The sequence below is a fragment of the Tachypleus tridentatus genome, chromosome 8 (assembly GCF_004210375.1).
Source record: "Tachypleus tridentatus isolate NWPU-2018 chromosome 8, ASM421037v1, whole genome shotgun sequence".
Lineage (NCBI taxonomy): Eukaryota > Metazoa > Arthropoda > Merostomata > Xiphosura > Limulidae > Tachypleus > Tachypleus tridentatus.
The window spans coordinates 94785217-94805591 of NC_134832.1; the positions used below are offsets into that span (position 1 = coordinate 94785217).

Here is a 20375-nt window from a genome sequence, read left to right on the forward strand (position 1 = left end):
AAAGTTTCGAGGAAAATGACGTCAACAATATTACAAAAACTAGTATAACAATTAAACTGTGCGCACAACTTATTCCTTGTAAAGAGATAACTAACTATCGCTTATAAAGTAATTAACTTTTAACACTCTTATCATGAAAGTTAAATAATCATTAAATATTAAATCACTAAATAATAATTTAAAATAAACAGTTTTGTATATCCAACAACCTAGTTGGACAAACATTGCTTATTTTAAAGGATGTAAGGAAGGCAGCTAGCCATCGCCACCCACCACCAACTCTTGTGCTACTCTTTTACCAACGAATAGTGGGAGCAACCGTTACATTATAAAGTTCTCACAACTAAAAGATTAAGCATCTTCAGTAGGATGGAGATTCAATGCAACAACCCTCAGAATGGAAATCAAGTGCAATACACACCTAATCATGATGGACAAATAGGTCCTGAAATGTACTATTGCAGGGCAAATAGATGTTTACCTCTTGGTGATTTTGAACTTGATTATGACCTCTGAAACCCCGAAAGAGTTTTCGAAAGAACAGTGTTATTGAAGTGCGAAAAATATTATAACTAAATTAGTTGTTGAGCCAAACGCACCTATGTTGTAGAATACCTTATAAAAAAACAAAAACTGTGAACGACGAATCAATCACTTCCCTAGAGGGGGCTAACATGATTAACCATAAGCTTAGGAACATTAATAGTAAGCGAACCGCTTGTTTGAAGTATTTCAGGAAATACACGAGAGTTTGAAGATTATTGTTTTACTCATAGAACGTACATTGTTTAACGTATCCAGTTAATTAAAAAATGTCGTAAGTATGGATGAGATTTATAATACTGTGGGTTCACTTCTTGCCTAATTAACTTAAGGCTACATAGAACTAAAAAAAAAAAAGGCTAATTACCGTAATAACATTTTATAAAATGGAAGTTTCTGCATAATAGTTTAATGAATAATGTTATAAAATAAGATATTAAACACATATACTAAGACTTTGTTGCAGTGATGTATCATGATATTTATTTTATTTATTGTCATTTGAAATTGATTTACAGTAAGTACCAGCCAGCACTTAATTTATCGTCAGTATTGGCACTAATGTGACAGTAATAAGTGATACTACTACTTTTAATAAAAGGTGTAGCACAGAAAGATCTGACTTTCATATTAACAATAGTTTTAGTAATGTTAAATTGCTAAGTATTCTTCTAATTTAAAGCACTATTATAAGCCTAATATCAGTAGTAGTACTAAAAATTAAAACAGGATTTACCAATTTAATGTAGTAAAACTATGCATGTAAAGATAAAAGTCATGTTTTTTCATCAATAGTACTAGCACTAGGTCTTGTTAAATTTTACTTAACCATTTTCAAGTTCAGTAAAGAAAATATTAAAATAATTTGAGGTTTAATTTGTATTGTTTATAACAGTTTTGTGCAAAATTCATGCTAAGTGATAATGTCATTGAACATCAGCATATCGCCACTAATACATTATGTGGATTAAGGTGTGAAGTCCAATCTGAAAGAAATTAACTAATTTTCTTTTTCCAAACAAGGTGTCTTCAGACACTTGTAGTAATGCTTGTCTGTATTATAGCATTATCATCTACAGAGCATAATATTTAAGGCTAATAAGGGGCCCATTAGCCCATTGAAAGTGCCCTATCCACTAAACTAAACTTTAATAAATTAATAATGAAACTACCTTCAAAGTCAGATCTTAATATGTTAATATTTATAAAGACTTCCCTTTAATTTAAAGCATCCATCACATTTGGTAATGACCCATTCTAAAGATCATTCAACATATTAGAAAAACCTTGAAGATAATTCGTACTCTGCCAAAATTTATATTTGTGCTTGTTGGTCCTATGATGCTGGCCATTAAGTATCAAAAAAGTATAATGCATAAACATTATGAATTCCATTAACAAACTTAAACACCTTTGTTGTGTCTCCTCGAAATATTATTTTTTTTCAGCAGAAAGCATTTCCAGAGATCTTAATCTGTTTTCGTATAACAATCTTTCCATTTTGGAAGTTTTCTAAGTAGCCTTCAGAACACCCTTTTGAACAAGTTGATGCCCTTAAGGACCCTGAAACTCAACACACTACCTCACATGCAGCCAAACTATTAATCTATACAATGATATTATAACCTCTTTAGATTTGCATTCAATACTTATAATAATAAAACCTAAAATCCTATTTCCATACCAAAAGCAGTAACACATTTTTTCTTGGATGGTTTAAAGATACTTGCCATCAAAATAATATTTTTCTCCATAACAATAAATTATAATAACTAATATGCATTACTGTGCATTTATTGTTATTAAAAACCATCTGTCATATATTTGTCCATTTTACCACATAATCTAAATCCCTTTCTAAAGCAAAAGAATCCTTATAGCTGATAACTAAAGACTATAAAATTATTCAAAAATTTAAGCAATTTATTTACCATTTTTTCATCTGTATCATTGAAGTAAATCAAATATAGCAAAGATCATAGCACTGAACTGCAAAGTGCTTCACTTGTGACATTAATTCAGTTGGACTGGACTCCATTTGTAACAACCTTCTGCTTTCTTCTATGTAGCCAACATTTCTCCCACCTTATATAGAGATAACTTAATAACCTTTTGTGTTGGATCTTGTGTGTGCTTTCTGAAAATCCAGGTACATCAAATTTGAAGTTGGAAATGGGTGTTGATAGTTAGTCACCTTCTTTAGTCAGAATTTAAAATTGGCAATAATGGCAGATATCCTTAGCATCTTTATTATAATAATGAGAAACAGCAAATTTGATAGCAACAGGAATCAAACTAAGATTCTCAAATTATGACCCCTCTGAAGAACCAAAGCTGACAAAAACATGAAGTAAAAAGAACAAATTAAAAAAAAAAATCCACATATTCTGAAAGGATACAAAACTGTACTGTGAATTGGACTATTCTTTTAATTAAATATAACTACTGATTCGGTATGGAAATTCTTTTTTAATAAAATGTTGTAGAACAAAAAAAGGTGGCTGCATGGTAAAAAAAATAAGCATGGTTTGTTAAAGTGTGGGATAAATTTGTACAGACATTAAAATTTTTACATTGACTGCTATGAAGGGAGGTTTAGAGATTTATAGAAGAAAGTCATGAGACTTACTCAAACAGGACATTATGGTAATTAAAAATGAAATATGAAGAAAACGTTGGCTGAAATTGTATAAATTAACAGTAAGATACATTAAAGGTAATCAGAATATTAGGATGGTGGATATAGTCTTTGACAGATGGTAATAAAATACTAAATTTCATGATTATGATTTTAAATTCTACCTCAATTTTTATGAATGAATTGCCAAGGTCATCAGTTTGATGGTTTTCAGTTTTAATATTTAAATATGTTTGCATGTATAAAAGATGCACTTTTGTCTGTTTATGACTTTTTCTGTATGTGGTGAGGGGACCTCCAGGGAAGGTTCTGTTGTTTCACTTTACATCATCGGGGATCTAAACATCCACCCACGTGTTTGCTGTGTTTGGTGACCCATGAAGGGAAGGAGAGGATCCTGGTGGTTGAGGAGTACAACCCTAACATACCACTTTAGCCTTGAATTCTTGTAGACAGATGGCCTTAAGGTGGCCCCCCTTGGGTCAATCAGCTAGTCCATTTGGGCAAGTTCAATCAAGTACCAGTGTTGGATGTTCTCAGCAGGTGTTGTGGGTATTGTATCTGATGCTGGTGTTTGGGTATAATGCTCACAAAAACCTGGTATTGCTGCAATGTCCTTTTTTGGTATTGTTGTGTGTCCCCTCTTAGGGTTCCATGGTGGGTGGGGTCAGTGGATACCGAAATATTCCTTTTTTTTATTATGGATCCTCCAAATAAAAACTTAAATGAAATAGTAAAAACCAGTCCATAGGTAAATGACCACGTCTTGAAGATTCTGAGCAGCAATCTTCAGCATCTCTAACACCTGTCGTACCTCATTTTCTTATACTATATTCTCTTTCAGACAAATCATTAGGGCAGATGTCTCCCTTTTTCATTCACAAGGGACTAGAGGGACTTGCTGGGCTCTCCAAAATCAGTAAAGATGCTTTGCTCTGGTGACATATTGGTGGAAACATCCACATTTCTTTTGCATTCAAAGGCAATTTTGGATATACCTATTGAGGTTACACCTCATGCTACTTTGAACTCATCATGAAGAGTTACTGTTGAGAGGCATTTGAAGAACATTCCCGAGTCAGAGATTCCTGCTAGTTTCTCCATCCAAGGAGTTTCTGCAGTGAGGAGAATCTTCACTTGCAAAGATGGAATTCTGATGCCAACCAATGTTTTGATTCTGACATTTGCATCACGGCAGGTTATTTTAATTGCAGGGTAGAGCCATACATTTCAAATCCTCTCAGATGTTTCCAGTGTCAGCTGTTTGGTCACTCAAAGACATCGTGTCATGGTTCCTTGAAGTATGCTCATTATAGTGGCAAGGACCATAATGCCTGTGAGTGTGAAATGGACTCTAATTGGGTCATTTGCAATGGCTCTTGCCTCTCTTACTCTTATTCTTGCCCTAAATAGTTGGAAGAAAAAGAGGTGCAGTGTTTGAAAATGATTCAAAATGTTATTTACCCTGAGGCTTGAAAGTTGCTGTTCACCACTCATCTTGGACATATGCAGCTTCACTTCCTTTCACTACTGCAGTGGGAGTGCAGATGAATCTCTCTGTGTCTGAATTGCTTTGCGTTGGTTCACACCCTCTGTGATGACAAGAAGACCCATTTGTAGAGAAAAATATATATGTAAAAACAGCTGGTATGGGTTGAGAAAACTCTGTGTAGAGGAGCGAACAACTTTGACCTTCTTCAGTCATCGTCAGGTGATGTGAACCTGACGATGACCAAAAAAGGTTGAAAAGTTGTTCACTCCTCTACATAGAGCTTTCTCTACCCATACCAGCTATTTTTACATGCATAGTTCACATCCTGTTCTTACTGATATTCAAAACCGACTGGTCCATTTCTCTTTAACATCTACTTCTCTCCAATTTTTCTGGATACCGTGCTATATTAGTATTCACGGGAATGAGCTTGCCTACACTGCAGCTAAATCTATCTGCTCTAGCACTATCACTGCTGTGCCTGTTCCATACGTAGACAATGGTCTTGTATTCAAGGCTCGGCTCTGTGCCAGTTGGCAGTTGACTTGGAGTAAGCAACATGAAAACAAGCTTTTCCAAATAAAACCCTCTATTGGACTTTGGCCATCTTGCTAACATGAGGATTGGAAAGAGGAAGTTGTTCTAACTAGACTACATGTTGGTCAGTTTTTTAACTCATTGTTTTCTTTTATCTGGGACTGATGCACCAATGTGTTGTCTGTGTAACACTCGGGTTACAAAAGTCACATTTTACTGTCTTAATGTTGTTATGATTCTTAATGATGGTACCATTTTAAATATGTTCTGTCTCAAGGTTTATGTGTAATGTTAGTGTTATTGGCAATGGTGACACTGTCCACCTTAGAAATGATTTTAGTTTTTAAAGGCCATTAATCTTTTTTAATGCTATTTAAGTTTTGATTTATATATTAGACCTTTCTCAATGTGATTCCCTTTTAAGAATCAAAGTCCATCTAGTTCAATTTGAAATTAGAAAATGGCCGTAACATCAAGTAACTCGAAACCATGGCTGAAAAGACCAACTTCAGGTGACTAATGCTGCTGTTTGAACTACCCATTAGTCATCCTGGCAGGTTAAAATTAAAATTTTGCTACAAGTCTTTTAAAACTTTCACTTTACTTTCTAAAATAGCCATAACATCAAATAACTCAATCAGGACTGGAAAGGCCAACTTCAGGTGATGAACTGTGGTTTTTGAACTTACCTGTTAGTCTTCCTGGTGAGTTATGATAATTACAATTATGCTACAGAAAGTCCTTCACAACTTGTAGTACTGCAGTTTTTCTTTTACCACTGTAGACTAGATGTAAAAAGTGGATTTAATGCTTTTTTTTTTGTTTTACCTTAATTTCCTTTTGTGCATTTTACTAATTTTACTTTAATTTTAACGTTTTATTGGATGTTTGCAGACAGTCTAGTTGATTTGTGCCATAAAACACCAAACCAACCAACCAATCGGGAGTTTTTCTAAATCTCCATATTAAATACCATGATGGAGTTTCAAAGGCAGAATTGCAAAAAAAAGTTATTTTTACATAAAACTGCAAAAGACCTGTCAGTTTTACTGCTGTTTACAATACATGCTTTTATTCATAACAACACACAATTTTATGTTTTCTTTTGTATTGCAAGTAGCCTGCCATTTCAATATAGATCTTGTTTTTCCTGTATTTAACTGAACTCTTTGCTCTTTCACTACATTTATATTTGATTGTTTTGGCCTTTGAAGTCTCAAAAACAGATGTGGATGAATTTTAGCATAGTCTACCTGTAATCCTGGTAATTATCTTGAAATGGTATCTTTTAAATGCTTTCTGAAAATCCAGATACATCAAACTTGCAGTTAGTCACCTTCTATCTAGTGATAGTGGCAGATATCATTAACATCTTTATTATAAGTACAAGTAAAGCAAATACCATCAATTTGAGTATGTTATAACATAGTCTACTACTAATCCTGTCAGTTTCCCTGAGAAGCAGTATTTATTTTTCTGTCAAATTGATTATGTTGTAACATTCTTGACCTTTATTGTTAACTGAATTCCTGTGAGAAGTGATGTCTGCTTCTCTATCAATGCGAGTATATGTAGTGAATTGACAGACTCAAACACTTGGAAATGGTTCAAAGAATACAAACATACACTCAAAGTGGTAAAGATGCTCACAACTGTGTCAAATGCTTTTGATACAAGGTATATTAGTGATTCTGAATTTATGAAACAAGTAGTTTTACAAGTGAAAGTGAGGAAAGTACTGCTACTACCAAAAGTGCTCTCCAAATACGGAATCGGCAGTCCTGCATAGTATTCTGTAGTATTGTAACATCTATAGAAACTCAGTTGTATTATGAGCATAAGCTAGAATATAGAATGTTGGAAAGAATGGAACACTGGGAAATCACAACTCCTGGTGTTCAGGTTGCAGAAAGATGGGAAGAATATTTGTATTCTTAGCTTTCAGCATAGCAGTTGGTATTGACACCATTGAGAAAAAAAACCTAAGAGAGGATGCTTTTAGATAACCAGACAAAGTACAGAGTGCATGTTACAGACCAGATGGTGCATCTGTATTCAGTAAAATCTGGTTTTTGTTAGCAGCTGTCATTTCCTTTGTTTTGTACAAGAAATGAACTGGAGAAAATATAAAAAGGAGATATTTAATCTTGAAGCTAACTTGAGAGCTCTGACAAAATTTGAGAAAATTACAAAGCACCAAGCCTCTTGGCCTGAATCCAGTGTTATATCCACTTAGACATAAAACCATGCTAGGTAGTTAAATGCAATAAAAAACAATTACTCGTAACTCTGCTCTGTGTAAGAAATTTATGTTGAAGATGCACAGCAAAAGTCAAAAAGTATTTCAGTTGCCATGGATTCTGCCACTTAAGTTGATAATGGGAGTCATGTAATTTTCCACACAGGAGTTTTACAAAAAATACATTTAGAATAATTTTACTTACTAATATGTTAATTTTCTGTATGTGCATATAGCTGTTTATTTCTGCTTGCTTCTTATTTTATACTGATTTGTAATATGTAACAGCCAAAATGATAGCATTATATTGGTTTTAGGTACAAGTGAAACCCTGATAGTAGTAGTGTTAAATAATATTTTTCCTTCTGAACAGTTGATACCAATACACATGAAGTAACAAGATGATCACATTAATTATGACTTTGTTAAGCACATGACTACAGGCTTATTCAGTTTGACTAACACTGTAACCACTGTGTAACCATGAAATTATACATACTTGAGCTCTGAATGTACTAAGCAGATCTTCAAAAAATTGACAAGCTTTCAGTAAACATTACAGATTATTAATAATGTATTTTAACTAGAGATTTGTTTGTAAAAATTTGGGTCTTTAACAACAGCTTACCTTAGCTTATGTTAATGGCCTTTTAAGCAGTCAGAATATCCTTCAAAAGTATAAAAATAACATATCCTTAAAAATAATGTTATAGGTAATTATAACTAATTATGGAAAATTATCATTGAACACTTATCACTTGTCTCTGATTAATTATGATATCAATTTTGATTTATAGTTAAAACATAATGGAGGGTATCTCTTTAAGTTGACAAATCACTTATTAACTTTATGATGATAAAGGGGGGCAGAACACTTACTGAACATTTTTCAAAGATACAGAAACACCTACAAGAGTTATGTTTCAGTGAGAAGTATTTCTCATAAATATTCATTTGTATAGTTGTCCCTGTCCATTTTCTTCATGTCTCTGGGTGAAACAGTTCTGGTCATCACTCTGGTTTTGTGTGATTTTTGCTCATGTAGGGATATCCAACAAATATTGATGAATGATTGGATAACAGTTATTCACACTGGTTGCTTTTCCAGTCATAATTACCCTACACTTTGTTATTTTGATTGGTCAGAACTGGATTTCTTATTTATATAAAGTATATCTTGCATTGGATGTTAAACTACCAAGAATGTGGTCAGCTGCAACATTAAGAAAAACAACCTTTGGCCCATGTTGAAGTGGATCCACTAAATGTTGCTTCTTTACAATACAGAAAAATGTAGGCATGTGTTTACATTACTAAACTAACACTGACTCTTACAATGCAGCAAGTTGGTCGAAAAACATAACATTAAACAAATGTTAGGCTTGGTTGGTTAAATCCTTATTCACATTAAGAGTAAAACTTTCTCCACCTCCATTCTTTGAAGTAATTTCTAAAAAATTTGAAACTTCATTTTTATACTTAATGAATTTCCTATATAGAATAAAAAGTGTAAAGAGGTTATCACTTCATTGTACATGCAACTGATTAAGCCTCATTTGGAGTGTTGTATTTAGTCTTGGGCTCCCTGCCTTAAGAAGAAAAGGAGGGATTCAGAGTTATTGGAATGTGACTTGGGCTGGTATGGTTATCACATAAGGAAGAGCTAACATCTCTGACATTGTTTTCTCTCTAAAAGAAGATAACTAGTTGAGGTGTTTAAGACTATTAAGATAATAATATCAATTCATCTTTTTTCATACTTAGTTTTGAGAATGGAAGAACAAGGAGCCAAAATATATATTCTGGCAGAGTAAGAATCTTCAACTTTGACAGAGTTAGTTTTCTAACAAGCCTGTGGAATATATTACCTTCATTTGTGGTGAATGAAGTAAATTTAAGAAAGTTTACTGGAAAGCTTGATAAATATTTTAGTAACCAGCTGGTTTGAGCTTTTATGCTTTTGTAGTAGAAGGAACAGCCTTGATGGACCATTTTCCTCTTGTTATCTTTAAATGTTATATATTTTAGAAGTCTAAAGGTGATCATATAGATTGCTAATTTGGACTCACTTGGAATTTACTGTTGTCCAGTTTTGGTCTTGTTTCGAAAGGATGTTTGCTAATTTAAAAGATTTTGGAGGAAGGCTACTACAGTGAATTTGGAGGTGGAAAGGTTATCTTATGGGGGTAGGTTAATAAGGCCTTGTATTGGTAAAACGAAGAGTAATGTGCGATCTTAGTGGCACTCAGTATTATCTGTTGCATTGATGAAACAAAGGCATTTGATATCTTTGTTCTGTATTTTGAAGGTAAGAAGGTGAGAGAATAAAAATTTTAGGTTTTAAAATGACAAGCTAGGATTCTGTCAACAGTTTTATTTCCATCAGAATAATGAACTTGTGCAATAAGTTGCCATCAACAGTCCTGGAGAGGGAAGTTGATCTTTTGAGAAAAAATTAAGGTCAGTTTAATTTTTATTTTCTTGGGAACGGGTGTACAGGGACAACTTTGAAGCCAATTCTTTGTTGCCATATGTTATGGCAGTATTGATGAAGTTTGACTTACAACACTGAATGATTCAGAACACTAAGCAAAACATAGAGTTGAAAGTTTAGCTGTTAACAAGAGTTAAGTTTATAAGCAGTCTTTATCCAGAAGGATGTAGAGTGTGAAATTGCAAGCACTTGTGTGGTTATTCTCAGAGTCAGAAGGAAAAGATCTGATGTCTGAACAGCTAGGTTTTTCAGATAAATATGATAATATTTTGTCAACTTCCAGTATATAATAGATGAAAGTAAATGAATACCAGCATTGGAGACTGTGTTTCACAGACTTGATGGGTGAAATAGCCTTTTTTGAAATCTTTGTTCTATGTTAAGATTACATACGTGAAGTAAGTGGATTTTGTCTTTTTCAGACTTCTTCAGAAACCCAAGAGCGAGATGACTCCAGAAGAGTTAGCAAAGAGAGAAGATGAAGAGTTCAACACTGGCCCAATGTCAGTTTTAACCCAGTCTGTGAAAAACAATACCCAAGTTTTGATAAACTGTAGAAACAACAAAAAGCTTTTGGGACGAGTCAAGGCTTTTGATAGGTTAGTTGTATCTTTTGAAATACAAGTCAGGCATTTACTTTTGTGGTTGAAACTTAAAAGTAACACAGTTGAATAAAATACAAAGGATGAATAGGCATTTGAAACTGGTACAGAGAATAGGAACTAATATCTATGCTTGTTTTCTTTAAATGAGAAATTCATAAAATGTATTGGTTTGTAGTTTCATTTTTACTACTAGAAATGCATCTAGACTGAATAAATTATAGAATTTACTTTTTTTGTTCCTGTTTGTTATAATTGATAATCAAAGTATAAATCAAGAGCTTAATTCAGGTCATTATCTTTGGGTGTAATCGCTGATTGTGCACTTCACTATCCTTTATAAAATATTTTAACTCAGTTACATGAGTTCAGTTAAAATCAATTCAGTGTAAATATGCTACATCATGAGGAAACAAAACATAATTAAAAAGTTAAACATAGTCTATGCTACTATATATATCACTGTATAGTGTCATCAGTGATATAGAAATGGTAAAAAAATGAATTATATATGTTGTTTCTGAAACGTACTTCATCTTGCATTTTGTTTATCCCGATGAAAGTTTTTTTCTCTGCTCATCCTAAACATTGGTATGAATCTTATTTTGCTTACTCAAGCCCTTATACTCCACTATATTAAGCCCCCTCTACTAATCCATATGTAAGCTCTCCCTTATTTCCTGTTCCCTTTTCTTGATGGTAGAAAGTAACAATGGTTTTACATGCTTTCTACAAATTTCTTTGGACATTTTTTTTAACCTGTATAATTGTCTTTTTCTTCAATTAAAAACACTTATTTTGAGATGTTTCAAATAGGAATTCTCATATACCTCTATGATAGTCCTCTAGTGCTTCTAATCTGCCATCTCTGAAGTGTAGTATTGCCTAGATGTTATGGGATGACCCATTTCTGTGGAGAATGTCCAATCCCCAGTTTGTTTGTAATGAAGGGAGTGGCTTCATATATTTTGTATTTTTCTGTGACTTTTTCATCATTTCTATTGTGATCCCACTCTGTGGTAGGTGTTGCCTGGTCAGATATGCTTATTTCTAAATCAACATTAGCTGCAAATCAACCAATCAGTAATTTTCCTAGTAACAACAAGTTCTGTTGAGATGGGGTGTTGATAAGACTACATTGTGCACTTTTTGGGTGGTACACAATTATAACACAAAAACAGAAATTACTAGACTGTCAGTTATGGTCTATCATAAGTAAAGGTTAAGGAAATTTTGCCCATCTCTACTGAACCCCAGATTGAATAAATTGGGGCTTATTTTCTGTTCAGAATGGGAAACATAGATCATCTATTACACTATCTCTGGAGCATCATTCCTTAGAACACCTCACTATGAATACCCCTCTTATTTCTCCTAGTGGAGCATGAGTCCTTACCACTCCAAGTTTCCAGTCACTGGAATGTTGGACAGAAATTTATTCCTCAGTGATGCTTGTACATATAATTCCACTCAAGAAGAGGGCAAAGCTGGGTGCTCTCCCACCAATAATTTTGAATGTTTTCCCCAAATGTATGGTTAGGAGCAGGACCAGTCTATGCAGGAGTCTCTTTGTAATTCTAGCTTCTGAGATGAATCTTTGCTCTCTGATTGGGTTATTTTTGGTCCCTTTTTGGTTCATTTATTTCAATGATCATGGAAAAGGGTCCTTGATTACTCATGATTCTGCATATAAAGCATCACTTCCTGTGCCATTGTTTGAACTTTGTTTCGTATTTTCCTTGTAATTAGGATTTCTATTTGTAATCCTAGTCCAGGTATTCTGTTTCTTCAGGATAAGTAAGGCACAACAGGTCCCATGATCCTGACTTCAGTTTGTTGCATTTTGCACTTCCTCAGGTTGGGATGAGGGTTTGTCCACTTTGGTGTTGCTTGCTTTCTCTCTCTAATTCCAGTGGCTCAATATCCAACATTCTGTATCCTTCAGGTTAGGTTTGAATACCATTTAATTACTAGACAAGGCCAAACAATATAGCAGTCCTTATCCCCTAATCATTATACCTTGGATTTCAATTTGTATCCTCAGCCCTGTAATTCAAAGGATGAGATGTGGGACCTCTTCTGTCTAGTTGGTGTCTTGAAAAATTAATGTTCTTCTAAAGATGTTAAAATTTTGCCTCTGTAGCCAGTTACCCTTTATTGCCCAATAATCATATTTAAAATGGTTTAGGTGTAAAGCATACCTGTTTCAGAAGTAGTACAGATTCCACTGGTGTGCCATTACTATAAGTTTTGCCATACTTCTTTTCTATGTATAAGATTTCTGTGTGGACTTTGCCCTCACTGGCCCATCCACTTAAATATTTCAGAAATTAAAATTTTGCTATATGAAAATGTATTTCCAATAATTTTTACCTACCTCACATTCTACTTTCCTCATTTCCAAGGAAATTGTCAGTTTTGGGTCTGTTAATTTGGATCATCTCAAAAAGTGAATAGGAAGTAACAACTGGGAGCTTATATGCTGATCTGGCACAGGGATGCATTGGCAGAGAATCACAAGATTTAAGTTGCTATATGAAGTGGGATATAAAGACTGGAGCAAGCAAGGTCGAATTCATACCAAGTGTCAAGTTTTTTTCTGTTTTGTTATGACCCTCCTACAATTGCCCCCTCCATTACTTCTTCCTATTTGCTGCTCCCTTCTCCAACAACCTCAGTCAGCTGTGTATCATCTTAATGTAACCTATTTCAGCTTTACACGTGGTACTCCTCCAGCCTCTTGTGACACAATCTGGGCCTTCTACATGGGCAGCCTCTTCTTTTTCTTATCTGTTTACTAGAGAATATGGTGCATTTTCTATCATTGATGTCTGCACCGTGGTTTTTTTTTACCCTTCCATCCAACTATTCCTCACCTTTCTTAATTTTTTACTTGTCTATTCAGTAATGGTTTGTCAGTATCCACTATTGCAAACTACAGAGAGGACTCATCTATTTCTTTTTGTTCTTCCCATTCCCAATGCATTCCTACCTCTACTATATTGTTTTTCTTGTTCTCTTCATATTATTTTTTTCTATCCAGTCTAACAGCCTTTCTTGATTGGAGTTTCAGTATGATTCTTAATAACCTTACTCTTCCTCCATTTGAACCTTTGGCTACCAGCTTTTTGTACTGCTTTTCCCATAAGGCATATTTTTTAGTTTGTTTTCATGTGAACATCATTGGTCAGATGTCTTCATTCTCCACATCTCTTGTATCCTGTATTATGATACTTATTTCCTTCTTTATCCAGATTGTTGTTTTCCACAATACATTTGGTGTGTGAGAAGTGGTTGTCACTTTCACCACTAATTCCCTTCCTTCCATTTCTAATTTCTGTTCCCACTCTGATCCATATTGTCTTCTTTTTTCTGCATGTGCTCTTTGTTGTTATGTCACCCACACTTCTTTCTTATGTAGTTCTCATTCATGCATTTTTATGCCATGGTTCCTCCTCTATCCATGACCTATCTATAGTTATGCATAAAGGTTGGTTATAGAAACTTATTTGTCTGAGGATTCTGGACATGTTTTTCAGGTCTCCTCACATCAAATCCATCTCATCTGTTGGAAGAGATTGTACAAGTAGGCATATAGACCACACTGCATACTTTATCACTCAGAACTTGCTTCATTTGGCCATCTCTTCCTCTTCTGGCTAGTTTTCCTGCAGTTCTGTATATCTTCAAATCTACTAGTGTCTTTCAATTTAAACTTCTTAAACTTATGGCATTATTTTCCCCTTTGTCTTCGATAAGCCAATTAGGTTTAATCTTCCCTGTCACCCTTTGCATATTTTTTAAGATGCATAACTTGAAATAAAAGTGGCTTACTTAAAAAAAAAAAAAAAAAATCAAAATTTGTTCTATTAACTTTTATTATCCCTGTTCAATAATGATAAACTATTGTCTTATGACCTTAATATTACCTTTGTGGTAATTAGGAATTAACATTTCATTCATTTTTATGCAAATGTAAAGTGAAACATGTAACTTAATTATACAATAATCACTTATCTTGATGATTTCCTTCTTCAGTCCTTCAACCATATTTTCATAAGTGGTTAACAATACATCTAAAATGACATCCTCCCTGCTTAACTCTACTGATTGGTGTAGAAATACCATACTGAATTAATTCAATAAGTCTCTCCATCATTGTCTATACTCCATACAATCAGTATGCGTAAAATTAAAGCCACCTATAATTATTGCATCAGTAATTTTATTAGTAACAACCTTTATCTCATTATGCAATTTCACATTGACCTCATCTTTCTGATAAGGCCCTAACTGTAATCCATATAAATTCAACCTCTTGACTACATATTTTTTCTCCAACTTAATAGCTGCAATTCACTCCTTTATATATCTTTGTGTATGTGGTTACATCACCCCTATTGATTATAAGCCTATTATTTGTTAGTTGGAATTTCCAAACAAATCTTATAAACAGTATCCTTCAAATATAGAGAAACTGCAGACATTTTCATTACATCATTATAACTGTTGTCATACAATGTCCAGACAACTATGTTGTATTGATGAGTTGTAGTATTGAATAAATTAATGAATGCATAAACAAACAGAAAGGAACATAAGAGGGAGCATTTGTATAATTAAGATAGATCTACATGTATAATTAGAGATGACTGACCAATCAATATGTCCTGTTGAAATATTTAAGTTAAATAATCCCTCGTTTTATGATTTACTTTCCATTCCATGTTTCCTGACCTTGTTTTAAAAATGAACTAACCAAGTGACAGTTCTAGCTGAATATATGCTGAGCTAACACAACAGACTAGACCTAATTATGGTAACTGTGTTACCCCACAGGTTGTTAGAACTAATAGTTTGTTTTTTTAACTCATATCTCTAACCATACTGAATTGTACAATCATTTATTTTCTAAATGAATACTTTTAACCTATACACACAATAATTGTATTTTTACATAAAGTTAAGATATTTCACATATACTAAAAAAACACTTCAAAAGTACAGTGAAACATCAAGTTCTTTTTTAGATATTTGGTTATTAAAAACAGTTAGTGATTTTTTTTGATGCTAATAAAATCAACAGAATGAAATGTGTACATTAAATTTATTATTTACTTTTATCAGGCACTGTAACATGGTTTTAGAGAATGTCAAGGAAATGTGGACTGAAATGCCAAAAACTGGTAAAGGAAAGAAGAAGGCGAAGCCTGTAAATAAAGACAGATATATTTCTAAGATGTTTCTGAGAGGTGACTCTGTCATTTTGGTTTTGAGAAATCCACTAGCTGGTCAGAGGCCATGATTGGAAGGAAAAAAAACGTGTTATTCCTTTGTCAAACCTTGTAGAGTTTCTGACTGGTTTCTTTGTACATGCATGTCTGTTTTTTAATAAAATATATAAAGTTTTGTTTTTCTAATAAATCAATTAGTAAATGTAGTATTTGTTGTTGAAATATTTAACCATCTACAGGATGACTGACAAAGCAAGGATGATACGTTGCTTATTCAGTTCTAAACACTAAATAAAAACAATAAAAAACGTGTATTCTTAATGTACTATCTTCTACCATACATCACTATTGTTATACATTAACTATGAAATCATAGTTCTTTTTATAATAACTACTGTAGATTGTGGGGAAGCAATTCAACTTGGATACTTCAGTAGAGACAATACATCTCCAACTTTATTGCTTATAGTCCAATGCCCATTCCAATTTTAAGGTTTCGTTACATCTAACTAATTATTTTCAGCAATTAAATACTTACTTAGAATACTTGTTACTAGTCTATATCTTACTGTTGTTATACCACTATTTACAGCTAGGTCATTGACTAGATCTGTGTTTGTCAGTTGAGTCTCTCATAAAGAACATCTAAGACTAAACTTAAAATTACTTTTGGAGGGTTTTGGCTTTTTACTTCAACAAAATTTATTATTAACAGTATGAGTTTCACATACACCTTTGAAATGTTACTGAAAACTCTTAAACAAACATGGAGTTTTGCAACAATTTTTGACACAAAATTCTTAACCAGCCAAAATGTTTATTCCTACACACTTTTAATGAATTATCTCTGTTCTGGAAGCCATGCAACTGGAAACATTAATATTATCATATTATAACTTTGTATTTTAGAGGCTTTGTATGGAACTTTCTAATTCATATGAGCCACCAACATGCAACTTATACTGTTGCTACTTGTCTTTACACAGTAAAGGAGTGACATTCTTGCATTATTTGTCTTTTATATCCATTTTCCTCACTTTCTGTATTTATTTTCTATATTTCATAACATCAGTGATGAAACTTAAATTTTGACCTGTAGATTTAAATGCATGTATAAAGTTTATAAATTTCTTGGAGGGCAGATATGTCTTGGAAGATTCTTAAGTTAAAGCTGAATATTACCATATTTTATTGCACTTTATGTGACTGTTAGATTGATCCACATATTCAGTTGCACATTCTATTACTAAGAAGTTTGAATTTGTTGTAAAAGAGTACATTTCTAATTTTTTGAGAGTTTCTGTATTATTGAAACATTTGCAAGAAAAAAAGATGCTGTGCCATTAACTAAAAAATGGACAAATAAAGTACCAAGAAATCTCAATTTTTCCAATAAAAACAAGAACAGTCGCATGCTGAAGAGGATGCCAAATACCATTGTAAAATTTGATTTGATTATAGCAGATGTACTAGTTTTTGTCAGAAAACATTACTACGTGTAATTTTATTACAATAAACAGAAAAAATATCAGGATATGGTCATTCTCTCAAATATATAAATTGAATAACTTGATATACAAGGTTTATTTCCAATAAAACAGAGAATCATCAGCATAAAAAATACTTATAACGTTTTTAATTCCAAAGCTATATAGAAAATACTTCTAACACGTGTTTGTGCATATGTTTATTTTTATGTACACACATAATCCTGGTTGAAGGAACTCTGATACCTTACCCCTCGATGTGAATTCCTGTACGTGGTGAGGGGACCCAACGAAGGTTCTGTTCTTACAGTTTACCTCCTCCTGGATCTAAACATCCACCTACGTGGTAACCCGTGAAGGGGAGGAGAGAATCCTGGTGGTTGAGAGTCCAACTCTAACACACCACTTTGGCCTTGAATTCCTGTAAACGAGAGGTCTTGGGGTGGTCCCCCCAGGATCAATCGGCTAGTCCATTTGGGCCAGGGTCAACTGAGTACCAGCATATGACGTCTACAACCGGTGCTGTGGACATTGTGCCTGACACTGGTGTTCGGGCATTAGTGTTCACGAAACCCTGGCGTCGCTGCAGTACCCTTGTAGAGCTCCATGGTGGGTGGGCACCGAAAAATATTTATTATGGATACTCCAAAAACAAAAAAATAACGCAACTTGAAACCATCGAGAAAAACCCGACTACTGGAAAACGACCATGCATTGATAAATCTGTACAGCCTAACTCACCACTTGAATCTTTCCCCCGATTCCTAATTTTGCATTCCTTAAGTGCCAAACCTCTAAGACAGACGTCCCCATTTTTTATTCACAAGGGCTTGCTGGCTTCACTAAATCGGTAAAACAGCTACGTTCGGGAGACATCTTAGTTGAAACATCATCACAGCATTCCAAACTCCTCCTGACATCAAAGGCCTTGGGAGACACACCCATTGAAGTTACTTCTCATTCCACCTTGAATACTTTCAGAGGAGTCATAGTTGAAATAGATTTAAGGACTGTCCCTGAATTGGAGATCCTCGCAGGTCTCACAAGCCAAGGTGTCACAGCAGTACGCCGAATCTTCACTCAAAAAGATGGAATTCTGGAACCAACAAATGTTCTAATACTAACATTTATTGTACCACGTCCTCCCACCACAATAAAAGCAGGATATCTGAATTGTAAGGTGCGACCTGATATTCCAAGTCCTGTACGATGTTTCCATCGTCAACGATTTGGTCATTCAAAACAATCTTGCCGTGGTTCCTTGACCTGTGCCTGTTGTGGTGGTAAAGACCATAATGCCAACTCGAACCACATTGTATAAACTGTAATGGTACGCATCCTTGTTATTTTACTTCATTTACCTAAATGAGTAGAAGAAAAAAAAAGTACAACATCTCAAGACAGTTAACAATTTCACTTACACAGAGGCTCGAAAATTATTATTACCTATTCCAACCAAAACTTTTGCTGCTGTAACCTGTTCTACTATTACAGTAGGAGTCCAAACAGACCTTATCCTATCCCCTACACAATCTTCATCAGCAAATCTTAATGAAACACTTCCCAAACTCAACACATTTATGAATCAGTGTCTCCCTTCATCTCTGTTCTGACCACATCTTCCAGTCATTGCTGAACTTCACCTTCTTCTAGTCAAAATGTTTTCATGGGGTCTCCCTCTCTTAATACCCCAAAAATTAAACAAACAATTTGCGCCCTCAATCATTAATACGTGTACCGATACATTTAGACCCGGCCATTCGAGCTAAAACATGATCCATAGAGGGTGATAGACCCACATCCAATAAAGAAAAAAAAAACGCGGTCGTAAATAGAAGGACTCTCTAACGTCTTCTCCTCTGAAATAATTACACATGCCACACTAATCCAATGGAACTGTCGAGGTTTCCAATCAAATATGACTGACATCAAAGATCTGATTGACTTTTATCATCCTATATGTCTTTCTTTGCAGGAAACATTTATACAGCCTACAAATACAGTTACTATCTACCACTATTCATTATACCGGAACGACAGGCTATGTGTAGGACGGAGACATGGGGGAGTTGCATTGCTGGTTGATCAGCATGTGCCCACCTGGTCCCTGTCATTGACCACCCCCTTGGAGGCTGTAGCCACCCATGTCTCCTTGGGTTGTACCACCACTATTTCTTCTCTATACCTTACAACTGAAATGCATTATAATTAATGAGACCTCGATACCCTCATTGAGCAACTGTCAACCCCCTTTTTACTTTGGGGAGATTTCAATGGACATAATCCCTTCTGGGGTGGCTCCCGTATTGATATGAGAGGGCGCGCCATAGAGCATATGCTCCTGAAACACAACCTGACTCTATTCAATATTGGCTCTTACATATGTTTTCATGCACCTAATCAGTCATTTACAGCTATTTTCTATATTTCTGTCTGTTCCCCTTTGCTACTCACTCACTTTTCCTGGGAGGTTGACATTAATCCACGAGGTAGTGATCATTTTCCCATCATCTTACGAGAGATTGGCCGTGATCAGTACCACCCGACCCATGTACCTCGATGGAAGTTGGTCCGGGCCAACTGGCCTTCTTTCACTACTCTCTCGGAACTTGATCCTGCCATCTAATGTAAATCCTCCATAGATGATTGTATAGCTGCAGTAACCAACAGTATTATACGAGTTGCTACTCGATGCATCCCTAAAACCTCGACATGTTCCCTACGGCATCCTCGCCCTTGGTGGAATTCTGTCTGTTCTATAACACAGAAAACTCAGAAGTGTGCTTGGGATAAATTTCGAAGATATCCCTATGCTCTCAAATCGCATTGCGTTTCAACAAACCCGTGCACACCCTCGGCAAGTTCGACGTCAAAGTCTTCAACCACCAGCACAAAAGTTATATGGGATAAGACGCCGGAGGGTGAGTGAAAGATATACCTCTGCCCCCTCTCTATCTTAATATATGATGGCCATGAAGTTGCAGATGCACAGAGCATTGCCAATACTCTTGGGGATTTCTTCTCTCGTGTATCTAGCTCTTCGAACTTATCCCCTTCCTTTTTAGCCATTAAAACACAGGCGGAACATCTGCCTCTTTCATTTTCAACT

At 34.6% G+C, this 20375-nt stretch overlaps 1 protein-coding gene across 2 annotated transcripts in view; it reads left to right on the plus strand.

The window, feature by feature from the left end:
* Positions 1 to 15969, plus strand: part of LOC143222973 (small nuclear ribonucleoprotein Sm D2) — a 78718-nt gene extending 62749 nt beyond the window's left edge. Inside the window, exons 1-3 of one of the 2 annotated variants that reach the window (XM_076450270.1) lie at positions 296 to 817; positions 10366 to 10542; positions 15673 to 15969. In XM_076450270.1, coding sequence (XP_076306385.1) covers positions 813 to 817; positions 10366 to 10542; positions 15673 to 15850 — 360 coding nt within the window. In that variant the 5' untranslated portion in view covers positions 296 to 812 and the 3' untranslated portion in view covers positions 15851 to 15969. Of the gene's footprint in view, positions 1 to 295; positions 818 to 10365; positions 10543 to 15672 lie in introns of those variants that run through there. The other variant, XM_076450272.1, reaches the window with a different exon arrangement.
* Positions 15970 to 20375: the final 4406 nt, after the last annotated feature.